The sequence below is a fragment of the Dunckerocampus dactyliophorus genome, chromosome 21 (assembly GCF_027744805.1).
Source record: "Dunckerocampus dactyliophorus isolate RoL2022-P2 chromosome 21, RoL_Ddac_1.1, whole genome shotgun sequence".
Taxonomy (NCBI): domain Eukaryota; kingdom Metazoa; phylum Chordata; class Actinopteri; order Syngnathiformes; family Syngnathidae; genus Dunckerocampus; species Dunckerocampus dactyliophorus.
The window spans coordinates 4,235,001-4,253,606 of NC_072839.1; the positions used below are offsets into that span (position 1 = coordinate 4,235,001).

Here is an 18,606-nt window from a genome sequence, read left to right on the forward strand (position 1 = left end):
TATGTGTGTCTGTGTGTGTGCGTGTTGTTTTCCACCACAATTCCTTAATATTAATTGTCATGTCTGTGCCATGGCAGTGCTTCCTCCTCCTCTCTCCTCCTCCTTGTCCTCTTGGCTCATCGTCTCTGTATGTGTGTCTATGGCTTTGTGTGTATTCTCCTCTCATGTTTTGGCCTTGTCAGTGTAATTGGGCCAGTGTTGTCAGCAGGGTTCATGATTTGGCTTTTTTTTAGTTTAGTTTTTTTTTTTTTTTACTGCTGAAGCTAGACGGGCAGGTGCAGCCTGCAGGCATGTACAGAACATGTTTTTGTTGCTGTCTTTGCTACAGTGATTCCCGTTAGCAGTGCACGTAGCATCATTCAGGTATTGTGTTCATTTGTTTTTTCGCTAGAGTTAGTCAGAACAGGAGGACTTTTCAGATTGATTTGGAGGGAAGAGAAAGCACCAGTTTTAGTGCTCTACTGCAGGGTATTTATAACCCTGAGAGGCTTTGCTTTAATAAAACATGGCTACATGGCACCTCAAGTATTCCAGTGTTTCAGTGGAAGAAGCAGCGCTGCCATTGTGTCGACCAGTACAACTGGAGAAAGCTCTCTCTCTCTCTCTCTCTCTCTCTCTCTCTCTCGTTTTTACTTTTTCATAATCATATATTTACCTTGTATATCAACCATCCATCTACACATAAGTCCTGATGCTAACAGGCTTCTTGAATTATTTTGTATACAGAAGGTAAACATTAAGTGAGGAGCAGGTTTTGGCTATTAATGCTGCACCTTAAAATAAAATCTGTTCAAATTTTTATGGTTGCATTTGCCTGCACGGTTGCGCTTTCTGAAAAAGAAACATTATTATATATCATTTCATTTTTTAACAAGAATTATTATTTTGCCATTATAATTTTTTAGTAGCAAGTGCGTGTGAAATGCTGAAGCTGAACTGAAATGTAGAAATATTCTAGAAATACAATTAAATCTACTCACCGACCGAAGATGAGCAAGCAACCATAAGGTTGGGCGACGGCCACTCCACGACCTGAGCGATGCCAGCATGCACAGAATAAGTAGAATGTTACATGGTAAATGTAAAAAATGATTTTCCATCATTAGGCAGCCACATTGAAATTGTCCATTCATTTTCAATGGGGAAACATGTCACAGAAAATATTGCATTATGAAAACTGGGGGATTTTTTTTTTAAGTTCTGATGGATAGACCACATGTCCTGAATGAGCTGAACAATTTTACGCTGGAATGGTTTGAAGTGCTTGAGAAATGTGGGAGCGGTTAGCGGTGGAATTTGAAATGTTGTAATGTAAAAATGTCTTGAACGATTATGCGAGGTCAGAGGATCGAACCAGCGGCCATCAAGTTGGGAGATGACCAATCTACTAACTGAGGATAATTGTCATCGTGTAGAATAAGCAGAATGTTACAGTAGTGTTACATGTGAAATGATTTTCCACCAATAGGGGGCGACATTGAAATTGTCCATTTGTGTGATTTGAAATGTTGGAATGTAAAAGTATGTTGAACGATTACACTAGGACTGGGGATCGAACCAGCAACCATTGGTTGGGAGATGACCAATCTACCACCTCAGCCATGTCACAGTGTAGAATAAGCTGAATCTTACAGTAACAGAAAAAAAATTTTAAATTGTTTTTGTTTAATTAAAATTGTTAATTAAATTGTTTTCCACCATTAGGGGGCGCCAAATAAATTACCCATTCATTTTTAATCGGAAAACTTTTTTCCACAAAAGCCAAACAGTTTGATACTTTGCATTTTCTTCCCTTACTGTAGCAAAAAAGAACCAAACTGTGATCGAGGTACATGCTCAACCGTCATTAAATAATCCCCAAAGAAGATCAAAACAAGTGTTTTGTAAAGAAATAACATATTATATAACACCCCCAGCATTCCCTGTATCTGTCTAAAACATGAACATACTCGTGTGGAAAGTGTTGATCTCTATTCGGAATATTGTTGATACTGGGCTTGTTTTGATGCAAGTTTGTAATTTATTCATGAAGGTTACGCAGGAAATGAGATGATTTCAGCAAATTATAGCAAGCAGCCAAGGAAGCTGTTAAAAGGAAATGATAATTAGATAGAATCCAGCTCACATACACGGTATACTGGAAGAACTTATTCCAGTTGCATAACAAGGTGACCACAACCAACTGCTGATTTGACATGGATAAGGCTGGATATATGCTAGATATATATCTGCAATTATAGCTGGCTAATTCTGATTTCGTGCCGATATCGTCTGATTTTCAAGTAACCCAAATCCAATATCACTGTTTTTATATTAGATATTCATATTAGATTTGGCGCTACCATTTCACACTCGCTCATTAACACATTATAATGGGACTGTCTGATAAAGGGTTAACACATGTCATACGCCCCTGGTGTGCCAGAGAATAAGAAGACGTTGCAGGAAGGATCAGTGTTGCCAACAGTTATATTTAGTGCCTGTATTCAAACCCCTCAAGAGACTCAAAAAAAGTGACTAGCGACAAATCTAGCAACTTTTTCGTGTGTTATTGGAGACTTTTGGGGACTCTGACATGAATGCATGTATGAAGAGCATGGGGGGGGGGGGCGACTGTAAAAAATAACTCCAGACTGTAAAAATGACTGTAAAAACTGACTGCAGACTGTAAAAAAAGCACTAAAAAGGATAAGAAAGCAGTGTTAGGCCCACATTGATGAAAAAGATTTTATTTTAATATGCAAGGATAATGTTGTAATATTGTGAGAAAAAGGCTTTGGTTTTACAGCAGTAAATTATAGGAAAAATGAATAATTTTACAATAAAAATAGTAATTTTACAAGTAAAGTCATTCATTGAAAAAAAAAAAGTCATAATATTCCAAAAAGAATGTCTTAATTTTCTGAAAAATGCCACAATTTTCCAGGGCTAAAGTCTTACTATTACACAAACTAAATTAAGTGTGGGTGGGAATTTTGACATTCATTTGTTACAATTACAAATTTCTTCTCATAGTATGGCAACTTTATTTTTTTTTTACTCAGTGTCGCCCTAATACTCCATGGTGGACAGCTAAAGTACACAGAAATGCTAGTATACAGTATATACTGTAATATTCATCCTGGGTTAAGGTTATGCTTAGCAGACATGTCCTTTTTGCGCTGGTGCAAATATTCCCACCTGCAAATTGTTTGTGCATACACATCTTTTAGTAGATTCTATTTATTCTTGTTACTCGAAGAGAGACAAAAATGTGGCCTTTTCTGTTTTGCAAGCCAAAGTGAAACAATGCCAGTGCTCCAAGGTGACTCGGGGACCGTGTGCTTGCATTATGCTGCATTACAGCTGCTCGGGCGGGTAGTAATGTATTTGAATCGCCTTTACAGCTCTAAGTATCAACATAAGGCTGTGAAGCTCAGTGGAACACTAGCATATGTCCTCTCCCTCCCAACCACTTTGCATGGAGGCTGCGTGTTTCTCAAGAGAATTTACCAGGGGAATCTTGCCAGTAGTTCAGCTATGCGATGGTTAAATCAACCTTTGCTGCTTCACACCTCAGAAAAATAACATCAACGCACAAATTCTGATGAAGTTCTAACATTTTTTCCACATTGACTCTGGTGCAGTAATCCCTTGCCACGTTGTGCCTCGAATTTTGAGGCTTCCCTCATCACTTTTTTTCCAAAAATAGATTAATTAGTAAACGATGCTGTTTCATGGTTGAATACAGCCTATTATTAATTTAAAAATATGCATATTTAAACATATTTTAAAAATTGTTTGCCTAAATTAAGCATTTTCAAGCATAAAAATGGCTAAATGAACTAAAATACCAAGCCATTCAGAAGACACATTCAAATGATATGAAAGATGATATGTAGTGTTATACACTCGTCACTAGTTGTCAGTGATGTTCCTGTTATGTTGGTTGAGACACACAAGCACCAGACGCGATCGCTAGTACAACAGGCACAATAATCCCTAACACGGGCTACTATTGTGGTCGTAACCCACGCCAAGCAAAAACCCAAATCTGGACCTCTGACGTCACTTCCTGCCTGCACCCCCACTCAGCTCCTCTATAGTGCCGGACCAACAACAACTAACAACCTACATGGCCAACAAAACATTTGCTATAACTACAAATTATTCTTTCATAGCCCTGTGAAGTAAATTTGTCCCACTCTTCTTTGCAGACTCATTTGAATTACACAACATTGGAGGGTTCCCGAGCATGAACCACCTTTTTTAAGGTCATGCCACAGCATCTCAATGGGATTCAAGTACGGACTTTGACTAGGCCACTCCAAAATCTTCATTTTGTGTTTTTTAAAGACATTCAGAGGTAGACTTGCTCATGTATTTTGGATGGTTGTCCTACTGCAGAACCCAAGTGAGTGTCAGCTTGAGGTTATAAATTTGTGGCGGGACGTTGTCCTTCTCGATGTCCGTGGGAAGGGCAATGTCCAGCAACACTGAGATGTCTCCAGAGAGACCAAGCTCCGAGTATACAATGCTTCTGTCATTCCTGTCCCCCTGTATGGTGCAGAAACCTGGCCCCTAAACAACACCCTGTCAGCAAGGCTTGATGGGTTTGACATTAGAGCCCTCCGGAGGATCGAGGGAGTAAAGTGGTTCCACTACGTCATCGATGCCGAGATCCAAGAGCGGACACAACAACTCACGGCATCTCAGCTTGCAGCAATGCAAAGAGTGCGTTGATTTGGTCATGTCACCCATTTACCCCCAGATCATCCAACTTGTGCCATCCTGGATTTTCACCCCGTTAAGCCTGCTGGAGGTGACCCCTGCGCCCCCGGCTTGACACTGTTGCTCAGGACAGGACAAACCAGGCTGGAGAAGACAGTTAAAACGGTTGGCTCTGCACTTATCAAAGTGCAAAAGGAAAAGAAAAAAGAAAAAAAGAAAAGAAAAAAACATTTTCCTTTAGGATTTTTTGGTAGAGAGCAGAATTTGTGGTTCCTTCAATCACAGCAAGTCTTCCAGGTCCTGAAGCAGCGAAGCAACCCCAGATCATCGCACTACCACCACCATATTCAACTGCTGATGTGTTGTTCTTTGTTACTTTTACGCTGGATGTCGTAGAACATGCACCTTCCAAAAAGTTAAACTTTTGTTCTGTGAGTCCACAGAATGTTTTTCCAAAAGCCTTAGGTTATTGTCGAGATGTGTTTTTGGCAAAAAATGAGGCAAGCCTCTGTCTTCTTTTTGACCATCTGTGTTTTTCTCCATGAAACTCTGCCATGCCTGCCATTTTTGACCAGTGTCTTTCTTCTGGTTGAGTCATGAACACTCACCTTACCTGAGAGAAGTGATGCCTGCAGTTCCTTAGATGATGTTGTTGGTTCTTTTGGGACCTCCTGGATGAGTTGTCCCTTTGTTGTTGGGGTTGTAGACCATCCACTGCTGGAAAGGTCACCACTGTTCCATGTTTTCTCCATTTGTGGGTAATTTGTCCTACCTTGTGGCAGGAGAGGGTCCCCAACACAGAGGTCCTGGAATGCGTTAGAATGCACAGGATACCGGCCACTCTCAGCGAGAGGCACCTTTGAGGATGGGCCTAGGTCACATTCACAAGGACCTGCGGTATGGAGAGCTAGCAGAGGGCTACCGACAGGCTGGACGCCCATGACTGCGCCACAAAGATGTCTGTAAACAGGACACGAAACTGTCAGGCATCACCATCGACACATGGGAGAGATGTGCGAGCGACCGCTCTGACTGGTGCCTCACTGTCAAACAGGGTGTGAAAAAGCGGAGGAGGACAGAAAGAAAATCTCGATGGCTAGGAGGGATAGGAGGCCTGCATCGACCTTCACCTGCAGCAAGTGCAGAAGAGACTATAATTCGTGGATTGGACGGTTTAGCCACTCTCGAAGGTGCAAATAGACTGTTAGGAAGCTACACCATCGTCTCACGGAGAGGAAAGGACACATGCTACTGGATAATTTGTCTCATCCATTTGTCTCACCGTGGCTCACAGAAGTCCCACTCCTGAATTTCTTTGGATCGCAGCATGGTTTCTTGCTTTTTGCGGTCTTTTAGTCATTGTCAGAAAGGTTCTGTTTAAGTGATCTCTCGATTTGACAGGTGTAGAAGTTTGTGTGCCCGGTGAATTTTAATCCAGCTTTCCAAAAATGTGATTTACCACAGTTACTTCATGATTTAATACAGGGGGCAACTACTTTTTTGTATAGGGCCATCCAGGTTTGGATCTGCATTTTGTGTTTTAGGGCTGCAACTAACAATTATTTTCAAAGTTGATTAAAGGTTGTGATTTTGTTGAATTGAGTAATAATTGAAGCCCTAGAACAGACCCAATCATTATGAACCAAACACAAACAGTTAGTGTTTGGTCCACAAAATATCAGAAAAGAGGGTCAATCACTGTTTTCCAAAGTCAAAGCTGGTGTGTGTGAATATTTTGTTTTGCCTAAAACACAAAGATAATAGGTCTGCTTTCATGGATGACTAAGGAAACACAAAAAATATTCATGTTTTAAAGGTTAAAAAGGATTGATCGAATACCAAAATAGTTTGTGATTAATTGGAAAATCGATTAATCATGGATTCATTGATTAATCGTTCTCTATTGTGTTTACTTAGGTTGTGTTTGTCTAATATGTAAGTCTTTTTGATGAGCTGAAACATTTAGGTGTGAAAAACATGCAAAAACGTAAGAAATCAGGAAGGGGGCAAATACTTTTTAACGCCCTGCTTCCAATTAACGCCTCGTTCTGGTTGTGGTTTAGATAAATAAAGGCCCTGGCTGTAATTACAGCATTTATTGTATATGAATTGTTTAAAAAAATAAAAGAGAAGTAATCCTAGAAAATGTCAGTTTTCCAAATTTAATATGCACGCTTTACTCTCTGATTAGAATTGTGGGATAGAGTACTTTTAAAAACAAAAGCATCAATAAGAATGATTTAACATGTGGGGATTTGGCACATTTGTTTAATTTAACTTTAATGAGAGATGACTTATATAATGTATGGTGGGGTTTTATATATGACAACACATAACATTTACTATGTTAATACACAAGCCTTTGTAGTTGGCTCCTCTACTTTGAGTAGGTGGTACAACGAGGCTTAATGAGAGATTATTTCGGTCAGTGCAGCTCCTCTGAGTTCATCGTCTGCTTCCAAGAGCCTGTTTGAATCCCCCCCCTCGCTGTTCTGGAGGGATTTCATTACGTTCTCCTCTCAGTTCATCCAAAGCCTCCTCCCTCCCTCAAAGACGTGACTGAAGTCATTGTGCATAAAAGTTTATTTTAATGGCCCCTACTCTTTATCTACTTCATCCTCTTTCCATTTACTCATTCCGCCCCGCTCTCACTCATTTCTAATTATTCATCCCTCCTTCCCTCTCATGCCCTGCCTCCGCTTTATTTTCTTCACAACAACCCCCAGGTGACGTCGAGCCGTGCAGCCCAGCAGCAACAATCACAAAGTGGGGCGGGGTCAGGTAAGTGTTCACTGCTCCCTTTCCTCTTTCTACTAGCCTCTCCTTCATTAGCCATATTTGTTTATTAAATTATGCGTGAAGCTCTTTGCTGATGACATATGAGGACGTTGACAGTCAGGCCTTAAATATTGAAATTATCATTAGAATGTGTGCTGATAGTGAAACCACAGAAGTGATTGGTCGTATTAGATACGGTTCTGCCTAAAATTATTTATATCCTTGACAAATTTTGAATTAAAGTGATTTTTTAATTTGGTAAATATGTATATTTGAGTTAAAATGACAAAATAAAGTGGCAAAAACTGTTTAGAAGTTGTGTCACGGATCTTAATGTAAAATCATTTTTATAGATTTTTACATTTAAAAAAAATCATTTGTATTGCTGAAAATTTTGAGAAAAACAAATTGTTTTAGCCCCATTTTGTTGATCCTCTCGAGCATAAACTAGAACAATTCTAATCAACTATACCAGAGGTTGGCAACCTTTACTATCAAAAGAGCCATTTTGCCCCCCCGCTCAAGAAGCCGCCTGCAGGTAAAGACAAGGGCTAAAGACCTGGATGTGACGCATGTTTTAATTGACTAATTATAAGCATTTTTAAAATTCAATGCTTCAAAGTTTCACTTCGCACTCCAAGGTATAAAATATATAAATAATAATCAACAAGGAGGCCTCAGGTTGCCTTCCTCTAAACTATACAGTTAGACTAGTTAGTCTTATATCGTTTCGATTACGCTGCTGTATGCTTTGCTGGCTTCCTCTTCTCCCTCCAAACCTTCCTGCTAGCTTAACATTGACGTTCTCCAATTTCGGATCAGCATTTTTAGTAAAAATACTTAGATAAAATTCAGCTCCAGAGCCCTTCCCATTTCTCTTCAATTGCTATTTTCACTCACAACGAAGGAAGCTAACAAGCTAAATGCAAAGAAGCATAATCCAGCTGAAAGCTCTAAATATGCCTCACACTCTTGTTAAATACATTTTAAATTGTAAAATTTATAGGTACTCGATAGAAAAGATGGAATCGGAGTCACTGTTTATCCTTTAGCCTGGTCGTCAACAAGGTGGTAATTTCTCTTGTCTTTTTGGTGTATTACTTAGAATTAAACAAACCACATCACACTGTGAGAGAGTGTGTGCGCCCCACCACTGGTTTTATATTATAAAAGACCACTTAGTATATTCCTACTCTCAGCCTGCACTTATTTATCCATTTTTGACACTTCTATGGAGTCAGGTCACGGAGGCTCTCAGTGAGACTCCAGCTTCTCCTGAGGCGTCCCTTATGCCTGATGAGTAATGTCTGTAGTGTGAGTTACAGTACAGACGGTCCACCCACAACATGCATTATACACACAGTGTTGTATTGTGTAAAACCTGTGTTACAGCAAAATAAGTCGTTCAATATAAAAATATCCCTTGACAAAAATGATATAGCTTGATTTTTATTGACACTACTTACTTAAACAATAGGTTTATTAATGTGTTTGTTGTGGATTATTGAGAAACCACTCAACGACACATCTGCAGTTCAAGGTAAACAATTATATAGACTTGGAAATGATAACAGATGATGTGACATTACCAGAAGCTACACCTTATCTTGACATCCTTCCATAGGGCGATTGGCAGGCCCCGAGATACACTTCACACTCAAGGAATTGAGCAAAACATGTTATGAAAAAACAAGCTTTATACAACTTCAGGTCAAGGTGACCGCGTCTTTAGTGCAATTGGAGTTCACTGAAAGATTCATTCTTTTGGGGGTCCCAAAACCCCCAAAACAAACAAATGTCCCTTGTTTATATCTCTGTATATTTGTGTTAGACCAACTCGGTCATTTCGTCAATCAGGTTCACATGTTGAGTTCATGGGGATCACGATGCATGGTCATCCTGTGGAAATGAGCATAGAGGTGGATGGAAAGTGTGTTGCCAGCAGTGTTTCATCCTGAGGCTTCCTTTGTGCTGTAGGTATCTACTACTCCAGCTCCACCTTGCCTGCACAGCGTGTCAATTCCCCCCTGTGTGGTGGTGGAGGCGGTTCAGGATCGGGGTCCCCCAACAAACTCCAACGCCTGGGATCGGCGTCCGATGCTTCGGGCTACGCCACCACTCAGCGTCTGCCATCTTCCTCCTCTTCATCCTCCTCTCCCAGCAAACAGTGTCCCGCTAATCGACTGGCCAAGTCATACAGGTAGACAAGTGACGCTGATGTTGATTTGGGTGAATTGATGTTGATCCTGGTCACGGAAAGGAAGAATGCTACATTGACACTTTTTTTTAGCAGGCCTCAATGTTACCAGGTCACTTGAGTGTGGGTGACAGGCAGAAAAGCTCTGATTAGCTTGGGGAGTTTTTGGAGCCACCAGTTTGTTTGTTTGTTTGTTTGTTGTTTTTGAAGGGAAAATCTGCTGCTGTCTCCAAAATAGATAAGACGAAACAAGTTCTTTGAGAATAATGGGAGGTACAATTTAATCGAACTTGCATACAAAAACACAAATCGGTACAACCTGAATGGACAGCTTCTCAAGAATGCCTGACAATTCATGCTAAAATGTAAAAAGGGCAGGGGTGATCTCTTCCTCTTGCGTAGGACAGATACGGTGAAGGGGCCGACTTACTTGCCCAGACATCCAAGGCTATTTGAATCAGGTGATAAGCATGTGGAGGACCTCTACACTTAAAATCAGATGAAGCAGGCGAAGGACAACATGTGATAGAACACGGGGAAAGCCACTCATAAGGCAAATGTATATATCATAAATATAACACCTTTTTCTAACAGTATGACTCTCTAGACCCCGAATACAAGATGACTTATTCAGGTCAATATCGTAATGCAGTTGTTCTCAATTATTTTCTGTCATGCCCCTTTTAGGGGACATACATTGTAGTGTTCTTTTAGTTTCCCGAATGGGTCCATTTTTATTGGGTCACCTTATCGCCACCAGGCTTAATTAATAATTATTGTAAATACAATTAATGCCTGTCGTGCTCTTTATTAATAGTTATAATACAGTATACAGTAAACCAATGCTGTGGGGATATTATCTTTATATTTTAAAGATGCTACTACTACTACTACTACTACTACTCATAATAATAATAATAATAATAAATTAGAACTTCTACACTGTAAATCATAACATACTGTACATGATGAATGATATTCGTTTTTGTTCTCCTCAGTACCAACGTTGCCGTGACAACAGGAGGTGGTGGAGGCTCTCCCCTGAGGTTGGCCTCTCCACCCAACTCCACTGGAGCAGGGGGAGGGGCCAGCTCATCGTCATCCCCCCTTCATCAGGTAAAACAAACTCTGCTGTCTGCCTGTAAATTTACATTGAACCTTCATGAGTTTTTTTTGTGTTGTTTTTTGTGGGGTTTTTTGGCTCTGATTGAGTTACATAACGCTAAGTGGCTTGCGAACGAGTTACACAAAGTGGCAATTTCCATCCATAAACCCACTTTAGGCAACTTTATCATGTGGAAATTGAAAAAAAAGGTGAGTTGCTTAAGCAAATTGAAAAAGTGCAGGCGACTAAACCACACCAACCAAAAGTCATCAGTCAAGTCAGCTGTTATACATTTGGCTGCCGACGGTGTGCAAATGAAGTCATTGCACCAGTTTACACACTTAATCTCTATCGCGCCCTGAGCTTATTTAGCAGTTTTTAACCGAGAGCGACTTGATGTCCTTTTTACAGATGAGCTCGGGCATCGGCAGTTATGCCACTTTGTCTCCCAAACGGCTTGCAGCTCACCACGCATCCGACCAGTACAAGATTTCCCACGAGCTGTACGCAACCGCAACACTCCAGAGGCCTGGCAGTCTAGCAGGTGAGAGTTCATAGACTACATACAGTTGGGGTGTCCCAATACGATATGATACAGATATTGCAGCCTTGTGTATCAGCCGATACCGATATTGATCCAATCCGATATCAGCACGAACCCTAAATACTTTTATTAATTATTTTGAACTATGGAATCTTAGAACAGGCTTGATTATGTGGTGTTACTCAAACAGAAAGTCCCTTTGTTAGGCTTTGCGGATGTTTCAGACAGCTCTGGTTGTTTGGACGGGGGCGGAGTTTTTTTTTCACCTGTGTTATCTTGTGAGGATCCTCATGCTGTTTTCTGTGGTGCTGCTTTGAACACACAATGGGGTTGCACTCAGCTGCAACCTCTCTTTGGACCTCTTTTGTGATCACGTGAGGTCTGCATGCTGGAAGTGGTGGAGCGACGTCTGGAATGGGCAGCTTGTATCGGGGTGCTAATATTGAAGATTTTAGATGAAGGCCAATATAATATCAGATACTCATTTTTTTATGATAATGTAACATACTGTATATCACAAAAGTCAGTACAGCAATCACATTTGAGCAACCACTCTTATTAAATCACCTCAATGGACAAAATAACTTGGATATACTATAGAGTAGTCGGTGTACAACTTGCATAGCTGTACTGTAATCCCTCACCACTTTGTGCAGCTTTACTCTGTCATAGTTTTTATAAAATACAGTGTTCCCTCATTTATCGCAAGGGATAGGTTCCCAAAATAGCCTGCAAAAAGTCAAAACCGCAAAATAGCCAACTTTATTTGTTTACAATTATTGTATATGTTTTAAAACTGTAAACCCCCTCACCATACACTTTATACATTTTTCTCAGACAGGCATTCACATTTTCTCACATCTCACTCTACTAGGTTGGACACAAGAAAAGATTACGTGACTCACGCGTAGTCACTTCTCTGACCATGGTTTGTCCTGGCGGTGTTCGGCTGTAGCGTTTTTGTATCCATGTTAAAACATATTGCTGCTGGCGTCGTATTTTCCTCCTCCTCATTTATTCCGCTTCATTTATTCTGTAGGAGGTTAGCTGCTTTTTCTTCTTCTTCTCCTATTGTTTATTGTTGGTTAGCAAGCAGCTCACACAGTTAGCTAGTTTTGTAGCCACCATTGAGCACGACAAGAAACGGCATGGAAGAGATTGGTTGACAATGGTTTACAGCCAATCAGGATGCAGAACACAATGGGTGGGTTTTCCCTGAGCCAATAAGGACTGTTGTGGTTCTATATTTAGCCAGCTCTTGTCTACTGTGGGTTCCTAATATGCTGGTACAGGCACATAAACACATACTGAGACGAGGTGGAGCTGTACACGTCTTCAACTCTCACATGAGTATACATCACCCTCTACTGGTAGCAGTAGTAAATACAATAACAGACACATACAACAGACCACCGATAGCTTGCTCTAATAAACCACAAGGACGCAGAACACAATGCGCGTTCATACGCTTAAAAAAAAAAAGAAGCCAAATTGCACTTTAAAAAATCCGTGAAAGGTGAACCGCGATGTAGCGAGGGAACACTGTATATTAATTAATAAATCATGCTGTTTTGTGGTTGATTACGACCTATTATTAGTCATGTATATTTATGAAAATGTTTTGTATTTTTCCCTAAATAAAGCATTTGCAAGCATAAAAATGGCTAAATGAACTAAAATACAAATTTAAGGCATTCAGAAAGTGCATTCAAAGATGTTGTAATGATTTGTAGTGTTCTACACTGGTGAGACACACAAGCACCAGACTTGAGCGCTGTAACAACAGTCTTTTATTTCAGGTTTGAATGCTCTCACAACAGGCACAGTAATCCCTAACATGGGCTACTGTTGCGGCCGTAACCGATGCCACGCTATAATTCAACTCTGAACCCCCGACGTCACTTCCTGTGTCCTAGCACCAGAACACATTTACAGCAACACACACACAAGAACAAGTCTTATTTAAGTTTTAAATGGCTTCTCTTCTTTTATTATGTGTAGTGTAAAGTGTAAAGGTGACTCTAGGGATGTTATTTCATGTCTAGAGAGCTTCAATAATGTTAAAAACTGTATTTAGAAGGTAATATACACGTTTTCTATGCTCCAACTACGGAAATATTCTATTTCTAAATAAGGACTCTTTCTTTGTGGGTTCTGGAACCAATTAACCGTGAAAAACGAGGAATTAGTGTATTGGTCGATCAGCTAATATTGACAAAAAATACGATCATATTGGTATCAGTTTTTCTGTCGATAATATCAGCGCGTGAGCTTGCTAGCTCAGTATGTCCACAGTCTGGAATTTTATCTGAGTTTTGCCGTTGGATAGTAAATGACTGTAAAGCGCTATTAATGCGAAGCGGGAGTGAGGCGTCTACCTTCAATACTTCTAATTTAATATCACACCTCAGGAAGAATCACTTGGAGTCACACGCAGAAAACTACCCAGCTATCACGACAGGAGTCAAGGGAGAAAAACCTGAAATATGTTAAGGTTCACCCCATTGCGAATGCAATCAGTCAGAAAATAATGGAATGCATCACACTAGATAACCAGCCCTTCTCAATCGTGCAAGACGCCCGATTCACTCAACTTGTGGAGTTCTTCAAGCCACATGCAAATCGTTTTTATTTGTGAAATGCATTCAGTGGCTTCACAGTAAAAGCATACACGAGATGTGACCTGACATTAGTTTGAGGGAAGAGCTGCAGCTTATGTCGGTATCAGAAATGAAGTGCTGGAGTATATCGGATATTGGTAAGAAGGCCAATATAGACAATCTCTACTCAACACCCGGTCATTATTGTCTAAACAGCTGGCAACAGCCACACATGCCGGTGGTAGCGCCATGGTCTGCACTGGAGAGCTGCGGTTCACTGAGGGGAACATGAACCCCAACATGTACTGTGATATTCTGAAGAGATGAGATCTACAGTAAATGAAGCTGCTGTAACGTGACTGGTGTACTCACTTTGTGACATACTGTATATTTTGACAGTTGTCATATTATGGCTGAAAGCTGCTGATTTGATCCGATCACTTTGGAGAGCTGTCAATGAACTGGTTTTTCATGCTGTGAATGAGTATTTCTTGGTTTACTGAATAGAAAAAAAGACCTTGTGTTTGTGTAAACAGCCTTTGTTTGTTGAAGACTGATTATTACACCTTTAGGTTCAGTCTATTAATTCAGTCCATTTTCAATCTAATAGCTTCTCAGAGAAGGGCTTTTTGACACACACACACTCACATAGCACAATCAAAGTTGCGCAATAGTGAGATATGACTGATGGAAACATACTGGAAGAGGCAGACACACGATAGATGCATTGTTCTCACCTACACAAGCTTACTCTCCCTTCTACACACACTTGACTTTCACTTTCTAGAGGGTTCTCTTTGTCTTTGTTGATGTAGACTCCAGCGTTACTGACCACCGATAGCGAGAAGAACCAGGAAGAAAGGCTAAAGAGAAGAAAAAGCCTCTACAACACATTTCACGTTTAATCCACAAGGCTTCTTCAGTTCAAAATGTTTAAATGTTGAGTCTCCCAATGCATGTGTCTGGTGGGTGTGCTCCCTGGGGGTGGTCACAGTTGGCTTGTTGTTGATGTTGTTGCCCGGCGTGGCTGGTGAACGGCCGTCCTGCGCAACCTTCTGGGAAAATCTATAAGAATATCAATATGGCTTTGTGTGTTTGTATGCAGGGCCGGTGTTATTTAAGCACCTGGGTTATGTGATGGAGCCTCTTTGTTGCATATCAGCGCCTCGCGCAGCCATTCATAGAAAGGTCAAGTGCTGCGTTTAAGTCGATTGAATGAACTGATCTGTGAACGACACCGACAGCGCGTTGTGGTTAGTCTCTTTAAGATTTACGCCCGTGTGCGAGCCAGCCCACAAAGTGTTGGGAGCGCGTTTGTGGCTGCCCTCTATAAAGTAGAGCATTACTGTATATAACTGTTTGTCAGTGTTCCAGCTGATGTGATTATTTATTGACTTGTCGCTTTTAAATATCACGCCAAGAGAGTGAGGAAGCCAGACAGCAGTAATTGTCACTGAATGCCGGTCGGATGATGTTGCCCGAGGCCCGTTTGTGATCCCTTTGCGTGGTCAAATGCTGCTCTATTTCCGCGCAGAAAATAGCTGGAAGTATATACAGGCTAGTATTTTGTGATACTGCGTGTTGAGTCACTCACCTAATCCTGTAGAAATTACAAAAGGCCAATCAGATACGCTGTATGTTTTTATTTTGCCGCTAATTTGCTTTGAATCCTTTTCACTCAACAAACGGGACTGAAAGCACCAAAGGACCGGTGTTACTTCATACATTTTCTACCCCGTTTTTAAAATATTTTACTGGATTGAACATCACGGGAGGGCTTTTTTTGCATGTCTTTACTTAAAGTTGCCTCTCCGTTTGAAAGAAAGAGGTCAGTGCTTTTACGAGCGGGCCCCTGTGAGTGGTAAATAAATGAATAAAGAAATAAAAACCATCTCATCAAGACTTCAAAGACGAAGTGGATAGGAGGAAAGGAGCCAGCTTGGATGAGTCATGCTGTGAATGGGCGTGTCCGTGACTCCTTATTATAGCACGCTAGCCTGCAAATAATTTCGACTAGGTCCTTTAGCAGCTTACCTGCTGTGTTTATTCTCATTTCACTCACTCACAAATAAGTTAAGCTCTGTTACTGTGAGACATATGGAACACCACTAATTGATCTTACTAAGATTCAAACTGTGATCCTGTGTTGAATGAATCTCTCACTGCTTCGTGCTTCGAGTTTGGCGGCTTTACTCTTATCCCGGTTTCTCCAAAATATATTAATACATCACTGCTGTTTCGTGGTTGACTACAGCCCATTAGTAGTAAAAAATATATGCATATAAAAGCAAATTGTATGTATTTTTGGCCTAAATTCTGCATTTTCATGCAAAAAATTCAGGAGACTCATTCTAAGGCATTGTGTTAATACGCTGTATTCTACACTGGTCACTAGGTGTCAGTATCGCTACATTGATGAGACAGTATCCAATGCATGAAGTACTGTGCTGAAACCGGAAGTAAAAAAAGGAACATTTGTGAGTCTTATTTGTGTCTTATTTTCTCTTATGTGGGCTATATTGGGTAAAGCAAGTGTAAAGGTGACTATAGGGGTGTTATTTCATTTCAAGAGGGCTCGAATGTTAAAACACTTATTTAGAAGGTTGTGAACAGGTTTTCCGTGCTCTAACTAGGAAAATATTTGATTTGTGAATAATGAATCCTACTCTGTGGCAATTCACTTATCACGGCGAAGTCTGGATAAATGAGGGATGATAGTACTATGGATATACTGTACAGTCGTCCCTCATCGTAAAACGTTGCTGAAGTTATGTGTTTATACTGTAGTCGTTAATTATTCCCCATAGTAGTAGTAGCCCTATGTGTCTTTACTTACCTGTTCTTCCTTTTTTGTGTTAGCATCGTGATTGTAGGTGGCGTTCTGTCTAGTGACACCCCCCCCCCCCCCCCCCATTCACTGTGAGTACAGTGAAGGCTTATACTTGCTTTATGCTTTGCCGCATTTACACTACTCTACCATGTCAAGTCGCGAGCCGCAAGTTTGAGACCCCTGCTTTCGAGTGTTTATGTTGGAATTCTTGACTGCTTGTCAAATGTGACATTCGTGTGGCATCTTTTTGTAATTCCTAAATGTTAAATGTCAAACTTTAAAATGAAACAAACATCAGTGGCACCTTGGTTGTTTTATTTAATATCCATTGTGGCGCTGTTTAAGCCAAAATATGCCTGGTCGAGCGATATCCCTATTTGAAGGTATTCATTCAATGATTTCTGATATGATTTGAAATGCTGCAGCGGTTTTCACAGCTTTAAATTGATAGTGCTGTCACTTAGAGCTTTAAATGATGGAGTTGGGCTCGTTCCTTCCTCTCAGACTCCGGAATTTCCTCAGCACGCGACTCGCCCTAGACTGAGAGCTAATGTGACACGATAGCTTCACTGGACCATCATTCTCACTCACTCGACTATGTGTATACGTATATATGATTAAATCCTCCCACTTTATTGTCTGCCTTTCCACCTCAGCCTCGCTGACTCATTTTCATATTCTCCCAGTCCTGTTCCCGCTTTTTTCCTGATTGAATTGAGCTCTTCTTGCAGTCATAGGGAGGCCCCAGCGCCTTGCAGTTGTTGTGCAATGTAATGAACCAAATGCCGGGTGTCAAAGCCTTTTAATGTGGGCCTGCTGCCAAACACACAGCATCTCGTTATTTTATTGCTGACAAACAGCAATGTGTTCAGTGGCGATTAATGAAAAATGAATGAAATGCGGTGACATCTTTCTCTCCTGATTACCTGCTAATCATTATCTGTTTTTCTTCCAGTGTGCACGTCACCCTGCCGTATTTTGCACCCTTTTTTAATGTCATTATGTAAATGTGAAACATTCTAGAGCAGTAGGAATGAATTGAAAGGTCTTGGAGCGAACGGGTCCTTTTTGTACTTTCTTTTATAATCCATCGTCACACTTGTTGCTTCTCTTTACCTGCTTAAGTGCTCATCCAAATTCAACCACATTCACCTTCATTCTTAATAACACCCTTACACTCCATCTTCACAAGCTAATTTTTACTTTACCCTCTTCATCATCCAAGGTCGTCATGACATCTGTGCATTCATTTCTTTGTGCCATCTGACCTAGGTTGTTTTACTTTTTTTTTCCCTCATTTTCTGTTCACTCCAGGCTCACGTGGCTCCTACAGTAGTCAGCACAGCCAGGAGCCCCTCCGGCCCTTGGGGTCCCCAGAGCACCATATAGACCCCATCTATGAGGAACGTGTCTACCACAACAAGGGCCCCATGAGGAGCCTTAGCCAGAGCCAAGGGCCCGACACTGGCCCCTATCGCAACAACACCGGTAGGCACTTTTTACACGCCGTGAGTGAGAATGCAGCCCAATCCGCTGGTTGGTCTGATTTGTTTGTGTTTGAAAATGTTTTTCCCCACAGGAAATAATGGGGAAAAGGTCCACTTTTGCCAGCATATAGCTTTTATTAACTATTTTTATGTCAGATTGTACCATTCTTACCTGTCAGAATTGTAAAAAACAGTTAGCTTTAATGATGAATATGTATTGCTAAGGCCACATATCTCACTTTTAAGTGTAAAAAGAAGTTAACCAAAGTTATTAGCAACATGTAAAGTCAACAAAACACCGTGACATTGATAACTGCTTCAGTCGTACTCTTTTGAATGCAAGGCATATTTTTCC

The 18,606-nt window shown here is 40.7% G+C and overlaps 1 protein-coding gene across 9 annotated transcripts in view; it reads left to right on the forward strand.

The window, feature by feature from the left end:
* Window positions 1–18,606, forward strand: part of ctnnd2a (catenin (cadherin-associated protein), delta 2a) — a 245,352-nt gene that overhangs the window by 112,628 nt on the left and 114,118 nt on the right. For all 9 annotated transcript variants that reach the window (XM_054765059.1, XM_054765060.1, XM_054765061.1 and 6 more), the window contains 5 exons: window positions 7,437–7,491; window positions 9,466–9,688; window positions 10,684–10,801; window positions 11,202–11,334; window positions 18,079–18,252. In XM_054765059.1, coding sequence (XP_054621034.1) covers window positions 7,437–7,491; window positions 9,466–9,688; window positions 10,684–10,801; window positions 11,202–11,334; window positions 18,079–18,252 — 703 coding nt within the window. The remainder of the gene's footprint in view (window positions 1–7,436; window positions 7,492–9,465; window positions 9,689–10,683; window positions 10,802–11,201; window positions 11,335–18,078; window positions 18,253–18,606) is intronic.